The sequence below is a fragment of the Musca autumnalis genome, unplaced genomic scaffold (assembly GCF_047663935.1).
Source record: "Musca autumnalis isolate F117 unplaced genomic scaffold, ASM4766393v1 scaffold_5, whole genome shotgun sequence".
Lineage (NCBI taxonomy): Eukaryota > Metazoa > Arthropoda > Insecta > Diptera > Muscidae > Musca > Musca autumnalis.
Window position 1 is genome coordinate 181791569 of NW_027412088.1, and position 9434 is coordinate 181801002.

A 9434-nucleotide genomic window follows, 5' to 3' on the forward strand; every position below is an offset into this window, starting at 1 on the left:
TGGAGATACTGCTATTTCTCGGCGGGATGTATACATTCAGCAACACTATCTCGGCAGTTCCACACCTGACTGCTACCCCCATACATTCCATGTACGGATCATTAGAGACAGGCTCAAGCGAAATAGGTCTGTATTGGACAGACTGGTGCAATATGAAAGCTAATCCCCCGCCTTCACTTCTGGTGCGATCCTTCCTTAGCATGTTGTAGCCATCACAACGTTGTAAGCTACAGTTGTTGAGCTTGGTTTCTTGCACCGCAGCGACCTTGATATTCCTCCGACTCATGAAATCTACTATTTCCTCGATATTACCTCGGAGTCAATTGCAATTAAATTGCAAAAAGGATGCATTTTCCGGGATTGGGACAACAACGGCTGGTGTTATAGGCTACATGTGCGGTTGTTGTCGAGGGGACTGCGGGGGAGTCTTATAATCAGACGACGAGGGAGTTTAGTAATCCGATGACAACTCACTGGGGACTGTATTCACACAGCATTCAGCAACATAGTCCCTGTCGTAGTCCCTCACGTGGGCACGTCCAGAGCAACCCCTTAGATGCACCCACTCCTGACGTCTATTGCATCTCACCGAAGGCTGGATGTGGGTGAAGATGCGGATGTGACAAACCGATCACAAATATATTGGTCCTGGGTTTTCCTCCGTCTCGGAACGGACCAAAAGAATTCGTAGCAGGCATTCCGGGATATGCTGCTCCCAACACAGAAAAACGAAACAAATACAAACATATGCACACTGAGGTTGCAGCCGCTGGCCAGAAATATGGTGTTGTGTAGTTCCGGGTCAATCCGGTACGAAAGAACCCACTTCCGTGGGATTTACGATTTAAGCGATTTAGAGACATTCTTAAGGTGACTGAAGCTCAATAAAACCCTTTAAGAGATTTCCTTCACCTTTAAAATACGTTGTTAAGACGATAGAATCCCATTAGAACACTATTAAGGCCTCGACACATAAGAAGCATGGCATTCTTGCTTAACCCCCTGTTTTTGTAACCTATTTTTGTTCGTTCGTCTATATTCGTAATAATTTAGGCATCCATAGCTCAGCCCCCCGATGACATACAGAACCAATAGCTAAAAATATTTCATTTAAAAATCAGCGCTCTGTAGTTGCGCTAAGGCGAGTAAATCGATCTACAAAATTTGACAATTCGTGTGAAAAGAATAAATTTTTTTACAAAAACAGGGGGTAAGTCGTATATGGTAAATAACTAAAGACCAAGTTCGACCTAATTCAAATGTGATTCTGAAATCTTTTTATTAGGTCGAACTTGGTCTTTAGTCTTTTATCAGATATGACTTCAGCAAGAATGCCATGCTTCTTATGTGTCGAGGCCTTTAGAGTAACAAAAGAACTTTAAAGATTTTCTACGGCCGGTGGAAACCTTTAAGGCCATTATATGACAAATTTAGCCTTCTGTGGTCCGTCTAAAGGCTACTTAAGCGGTATAGGTTTTCTATAGGCGCTCTAAAGTTAAAAGACTGACATTACTAGCCTTCACATTCGATAGAAACTATTTGAAGAAATTCTTATGGCGAACAAAACCCTCTAAGGACAATGAAAGCCCTTTAATGTTCTTCTACAGGTTGTAGAAGGTAGCCTGAAGGCAAAATTGAAGTCTTGTGGATCGAGCTGGCAAACTATCGACAGTGTGACTATCGTCTTGATTAGTGCCGCAAAACAAAGTTTGCGTCAGCCACCGAATCTTGTTTTTTGGGTTACTTGTCGCGAATTATTTAAAAAATAATTCATTCAGAGATCGATACAAGCAAGGCTTTAGGACAGCGACAGTCTGACTTTCGATAGTTTGTCAGCTCTACTTGTGGAGCATTATGCAGGTGATTGAAGCCCTCAGAATATATTCCAAGGGCATAAAAACCCTTCCAGAAGCTTCCTTGTGATAATAGAAGCCCCCTGTATAGATCTTATTTATGTAACTGAACCCCATCAAGGTTTCCTTCCCAATTAAAATACTTTCTTTACGCGATTGAATGCCTATAAAAGCCTCATAAGGCGATATAAAACCCATTCTACAGACAGCTTATTAAGATTTCAACACATTCCAAGAAGTTGCCGTAAACTTGACTGACGAGCAAATGTGTTGAACTTTTGCCAACGAGGCACCAGAAAGAATGGACCGACATAGTCCATCTTGGAATTGTTCCTAATCTTAGGAGGAAGTCCTTTCGACTATTTTAGTTGTTTGCGGTCGAATTTTTAAGAGCTTTTGGGCTATTGTTGCAGGAAACATGTATTTGTCCACATTAAAAAAATGTATGTCGTTGTAACCAGAATCACAAGGATAACATTGGGTGACGATTTCAAAACAATTCTTGAAGAGGTCTCAAACTGTACTTCAGACAAATTTTTTAACTTTTTTTGAGAAAGGTTCCGCACAATAATACAATGAACAAAGATTGTTCAAATGTCAGTCACTCCGTTCGATAGTTATCGAGCCCAACAGCCAGTTTAGTTCGTCACTTTGACATTAAGACAAGAAGCATGTACTTGCCATCGGAACAAAATGTCCCGTAGTAATAGAGATTGTGGCGACAAAATTCAAAACGATCTAGGAAAAGTTCTTAAACTGCACTTAAAAGAAATTTGTTTTTATTTGTGAGGGACGTTCTCAAGGCTGGAAATGAATGTACGTTTTGAAGAAATAACATTTTATGGTATTTGTTCCGAAAATAAAATCTAAAAACCCCCGACTTATGCAATTAACACAGTATTCTTCTAATGACTGCTTTATCAATCTTGCGTATACGTTACGACAAAAGTTATACGCCATGAAGGAATGGCACTGACAGAGTCCTTCCACTCCGTTTGGTTAGTCACTGTGTCAGACCTTAGCAGTGAAGAGGTGGGAGGTCTTCCACACGGAGGAGAAAGAAGACGGCACTCTCCTTGTGGTGGGGATCGACGTTCTCTCACTTGCCGGGCTAGCCAAGACTAAAGGCAAGGCGTATTTCATCTCGAATTCAGTCTACTTCAATATTGGAAATGCAAGAGTGGGCGATGAGGAGAATGACAAAACCACCAACCAGGAAGTCAAAGCCCAAAATTGTACTAAGAAGGGAGGAGCGACTCCCAGGAAGCCAACCTACTGGAGGACCAATGATTGAGGTCATCCCGGTCAACCTCCATCGGAGCAAGATGGCAACACTAGCCCTGATGGATAAAATAACTAAAGGTAATATACATATTGCTTTAGTCCAAGAACCATGGACCATAAAAACCAAGGTTTCTGGACTGAACCATATAAATTACACTGCTCAACAAAATTGAAAAAGTTGAATGTTTCAGACGAAGTTGGAGTTGTTTCTAGATGAAATCGGCGAGTTATTTTCAAATCCGGTCCCGGTTTTTCTCCACCAGCTCTTGTTTTTGAGATATAGCTCAAAATTGGTTTTTACGAGTTTAACCCAGACTTTCGTTATTTTCGGATACAAACAAATATTTTTTGTGGGTTTTTTGACATTAATATATTAAGGAGATGTTGTACGCTTGATACAAATCGTATTTGAAATAGTTATGGTGAGTATATATCACAAAAATATAGAAAATATACGACGGACCTTGTAAAAATTGCTTATTTTGAGTACTTTAAGCTGTAATTACGTCATCGGGGGAAGTCATAGGATCTTCATATGGCAATGCGGATATGCTTAGGGTGTCTACTATATAGTCCAGTATTCAAATTTATAATATAAAGTTCATAGCGCCCATGATTCGGCCATAACCTAAAAATCATCATGAAGACTGCCATTGAAAAGTAAATGGCATATTTGGTAATGATATCACTGGTAAATTATTTCCCTTTAGCACTCTTCATGGCGATTTTTAGGTTATGGCCGAATCATGGGCGCTATGAACTTAATATTAAAAATTTGAATACTGGACTATATAGTAGACACCCTAAGCATATCCGGAGTACCATATGAAGATCCTATGACTTCCCTCGATGACGTAATTACAGCTTAAAGTACTCAAAATATGCACTTTTTACAAGGTCCGTCGTATATTTGCTATATTTTTTTGATATATTCTCACCATAACTATTTCAAAAACGATTTATATTGAGCGTACAACATCTCCTTAATATATTATTGTCGAAAAACCCACAAAAAAATATTTGTTTGTATCCGAAAGTAACGAAAGTCTGGGTTAAACTCGTAAAAACCGATTTTGAGCTATATCTCAAAAACAAGAGCTGATGGAGAAAAACCGGGGCCGGATTTGAAAATAACTCGCCGATTTCATCTAAAAACAACTGCAACTTCGATTGAAACAAAAGTCCTGTTGACCAGTGTTATCAACTTTTTACGCAAATACGGGATCCCGCCCGAGGACCTGATTTGTATGCCACAAAAATGTATGCTTTCTTTTTTCTCCAGAGTTTTCATCGTCGGACGTCACAGTATTGAAGCAGGGGAATGGAAATATATACCTTACGTCACTATACCTGCCGTTCGACACCCCGACAATCTTCGTCGGAATTGCAGCAACTGGTGAGAAGGATCAAGCAAACAGGTAACGAAGTACTAGTAGGTAGCGATGCCAACTCACACCACATCTCGTGGGGTAGTACTAACACTAACAAAAGGGGTCAAGCTCTTATAGACTACTTAAATACTAACGACCTGATCACACTTAACACAGGAAATACAGCAACCTTTGTTAATAGAGTTAGAAAGGGAGTACTAGACATAACGATATGTTCAGAAAATCTAATAAACGAGGTACATGAGTGGAGGGTTTTGGAGAAATACTCCTTCTCAGACCATAGCTATATTGGATTTAAAATTGCGAGGCCACCGCCAAACCCTATAACCTTCCGTAACAAATCCAAAACAAATTGGACTGAGTTCGGAAAACGAGTAAAAGAAAGATTAGGGCAAGCAGATGAGGAATGCCTAAGTAAGGAGGACATAGATAGAAATGTCCAAAAGTTAACCGAGGCCCTAGTAAAGTCATTCTAATAAAGTTGTCCCTTCCAAGAGAGGAAATCCGCCTACGAAAAACCCTGGATGACGGGGGATATTCGGAACAAGGGCAAGGAGGTCCGTAGACTTTATAATAGGGCAAAACATAAAAAAGGAGCTGTATTCTTGGGCAACTACCAGGGAGGAATACAATAAAATTACCAGAAACGCCAAACGAAACTCCTGGAAGCAATTTTGCGTACAGGTGGATAGCGTTTCGAAAATTAAGAAGTTTCTATTCAAAATCCCATACACAGACCGAACAAATGGTCGATGAAAATGAAAAAAGAATGGAAACAACAGAGGAAACTCTGGGCCTTCTTCCCGTCGAACACCAGTGCTAGCGCAGAGGCAGCGACTGAGTGGGTTTACTTTACCAAATACCGACAGCTCGATGGTCAAACAAGCCATCACGAGCTTTTCACCATACAAAGCAGCTGGACCAGACCAGATCTTCCCGGCCCTACTACAGAGGGAAGTGGACCTTATTGCGTCCAAACTGGTCGGGATCTTCAACGCTAACTTAAAATTTGCTTACACCCCGCTAGCCTGGCAAGAGGCAAGGGTTGTTTTTATCCCTAAACCTGGCAAGGCAAGCTACGCAATACCAAAATCTTATCGCCCGATAAGTTTAACTTCACTACTCAAGACAATGGAACGGACGGTCGACACCATGATAAAGAGTAGAATCCCTAACGATATGCTTAAATACAAACAACATGCATACGTTAAAGGCAGATCAGTGGAAACAGTTTTACACGAGGTAGTACACCATATAGAGAGAAACTTTGAAATGAAGATGTATACACTTGCTGTATGCATTGATATCAGCACCGAGACGCTGATCCACTCTTTAGACGAGTTTCAGATAAACAGGGTCCTAAGGAACTGGATAAACTATATGCTATGGAATAGATGGATAAGCTGCGGGCTATATGACGTCAAAATTAGAGACAAAGTCGGACAAGGAACGCCACAGGGAAGGATACTATCACCTGTTTTGTGGGTTACTACCATAAATAGTCTCTTAAGGGCCTTAACCGAAAAAGGATTTGACCCAGTCTGTTACGCAGACGACGTTATAATACTTCTAAGGGGAAAGAATCCGAACATACTTTGTAGAAGAGCAGAAACGGCTCTCAAAATCGCATACAACTGGGCCAGACCGAGAGGTCTGAACGTTTAACCCGAAAAAACGGAAATATGTCTATTCACTAGGAAAACAAAAGTGGGAAACTTCGAGATACCAGTTTTCCTAAATAAGACAATAAATATTTCCCGAACAGTTAAATACCTACGAGTAATTCTGGATAGGAAACTTTAATGAAAAGACCATATTCAAGAAAGGGCCGACAATGCCCAAAGATTTTGGTCAACTTGTAGAAGGGAAATAGGCTCAAAATGGGGTTTTAATCCTAGGATGAGACACTGGCTATACAGAGGCGTAATTAGACCAATCCTAACATACGCGTCTGTGGTATGGTGGACAGCTATGGACAAAAAATACAATGTGAAGATATTGCAAAAAGTCCAAAGAACATGTTGCCTAAGGGGCAATGAGGACCACACCGACTAGGGCTTTAGAAAAAATGAATAAAAATTCAGGTAAGGTATAAGGCAGCCATCGCAGCTACAAGGCTAAAGTGGATGAGAGAGTGGATCGGCAGAGACCACCAAACATACTACCAAAACATACTAAAGGTCACAACGGTTGAATCTATAAACCAAATAGTATCAGACCGCATACCTGAAACTAGTGAAGTAGCTTTGTGTGAAGTTTTAATACCAGACAGAGACATGTGGATCGATGGAGCTCTAGCACAGATTCCCGCTGGAAGCTGCGGGTTTAAGGCCAGAACAGAATCAATCGTCGCTTGCTTCCCAAATGTGAAATTATAAAGGAATGCCAGAGCCTCCTAAAAGGGAACGCAGGCGGATTTGCAAAGAGGCTCTGGCATTCCTTTATAATTTGACATTTGGGAAGCAAAGAAAGCAAGCGACGATTGATTCTGTTCTGGCCTTTACGGATCGGGCTGTGCTAGATGGGAGAACCGGACTGCGTCTATATATAATGGAACCGGAAACGAACAGATCATAATACGATTCTTTAGGCGGAAATCCGAGCAATAACAAAGCCCACCACTGTAAATATCCTTACGGACAGTAAAGCAGCCATTACGGCTATAACAACCAAGACAGTGAAATCCAGAACTGTCTTGGAATGTATATAGTCTATAAACAACTACTCCCAACATGGTACTGTAAACATTATATGGGTACCAGGGTATATAGGGATTTGGGGTAATGGAATAGCAAACTCCTTGGCAAAACAAGCCAGGGAGCAACCTACAGTGAGTCTAGATAACTCCACGCCCTTAAAAACGACGCGTATAGAACTAAAGCCATGGGCAAAAGATGCACATATATCCCTCTGGAGTAGAGAAGACAAGGGAAAAAACAGAAAAATCCTATGGGGGGACCCAGACGAGGAGAAAACAAAGAAACTACTTTTACTAAGTAAAAAAGGCATCAGTAGACTGATGGTTATCCTTACAGGACACCTGGGGCTACAAGCGCACCTGCACAAAATAGGTTGTGCAGAAAGCAGAGAATGCAGAGCATGCGAAGAGGACCACGAAACGTTGGAACACTACCTCTGTCATTGCCAGGCCTTCACAAACCCGAGAACCCAGCTACAAGAGAGCGAAATAATACAAGGACTCGACCAAATTAGGTCAATCAAGCTCAACAAATTAAGAGACAAAAATCCTGTCAAACTACTTCAACGCATTCAAACGTCGGTCGTGCAGAGCCTGTAAATTTCAGGGAATAAATTCCCCGGGAAATTTTATGATACAAAAGAACTACTTTTAATTGTACAGAAACACCTCCTAAGAAAAACATGTCCAATGATCTCGATAATCAAAATGATGATAGCCAAAACTATGACGACAGTCAATGTGAAGGCTCACAACAAGAAGAGGAGGAGAATGGATCCCAAACTGGTAATGATCAAGATAATGGAAATGACGACGGCGGTAATGACAATGGCGATGGAGAAGATGGCCCAAAATATGTGCGTTTACGTGGTCTTCCATGGTCGGCAACACATAAAGAAATCTTAGATTTTCTCAAAGATGTCAGTGTTGTTGGTGGAGCTGAGGGTATACATTTGATTACCAGTCGCTGGGATGGTATAAATACCGGTGAAGCCTTCGTTGAAGTAGAAAGTCAACAAGATGTGAGTGCAGCATTAAAACTAAATAATGCAACAATGGGTCATCGCTATATTGAAGTTTTTAATGCAGAAGCCTCTGAGGCCAAGGAAGCCATGCGTAAAACCACCAATCACGGCAATTTTTATGTAGTCAAGCTCCGTGGACTTCCATATTCTGTAACTGAACAACAAATCGAGGAGTTCTTTAGCGTGTTGAAAATCAAAGCGGATCGGGAGGGCATTGTATTCGTTGTGGACAGACGGGGTCGTGCCACAGAGGAAGCATGTGTTCAGTTTGGAAGCCAATATGATACTGAACAAGCCTTGGGGCGTAATCGGGAAAAAATTGGGCACAGGTATATTGAGATATTCCGCAGTTCTATTGCTGCATTGAAACGTTCTGTTAGCGGCAATGGCCGTATGGCTCCATATGATTTGAAAGATCGTGGTAGCAATCGTGGCGGCAATAACGATTTTGGCCGCAACAAACGTAATCGTGGAGGTTGGGGTAGTGGTGGCGGCTTTGGGTCCGGCGCCAATAATACCCTCGGCTTCAATAATTTACCAAACTTTGGAAATAATGGCAATTTTGGAAAGAATGGAAACTTTGGAAATTTCGGAAATAATGGCAATTTTGGGAGGCCGTAACTTTGGCAATTTTGGTAACAGCGGCAATTTTGAAAACCGTGGAAATTTCGGTAATAGTGGAAACTTTGGTCCCATCGGTGGTGGCCGCAGTGATGATTTATATGTGGTTCATATGCGTGGTTTGCCATTCAGTTCATATGAAAATGATGTCTTTAAGTTCTTTGAGCCCTTACGTCCAGCCAATGTACGCATAATTTACAATGAAAAGAATCGCCACAGTGGCACAGCCGTGGCATGCTTTGAGTAATAACTCTCTCGTTATTCGTTGTGGACGACACCGACAAATTCTACCATAAAAAGCGATTTTAAATTGTAATATCGTGTTGGCATTGAGATACCCAAAATAAAACCAAAATCGTTTGGATTAATTTGTCCGAGAATATTCGGGATATTGAATACCTTTGTTTATTATTTCACATTACGGTGCGGTTCCAGTTCTGCGATCCAGATTATTATTTGTTGTAATAGTTTCTCCTAGTCGTGCGAGAAACATACCTAATGTCGGAACTTGATGTACGTTTGGAAGAAAACATGTTTTTTTTTCGTGTTATTTGATCTAAAA

The 9434-nt window shown here is 41.1% G+C and overlaps 1 protein-coding gene across 1 annotated transcript; it reads left to right on the forward strand.

Annotated features, from left to right (window-relative positions):
• The first annotated feature begins 7866 nt into the window (after nucleotides 1–7866).
• LOC141386865 (heterogeneous nuclear ribonucleoprotein H-like) lies at nucleotides 7867–9119 on the forward strand. The gene is made up of 2 exons (XM_073955767.1): nucleotides 7867–8865; nucleotides 8930–9119. The coding sequence occupies exons 1-2, from the start codon at nucleotides 7910–7912 to the stop codon at nucleotides 9117–9119; spliced, it is 1146 nt and encodes a 381-aa protein (XP_073811868.1). The 5' UTR covers nucleotides 7867–7909.
• The last annotated feature ends 315 nt before the right edge of the window (nucleotides 9120–9434 follow it).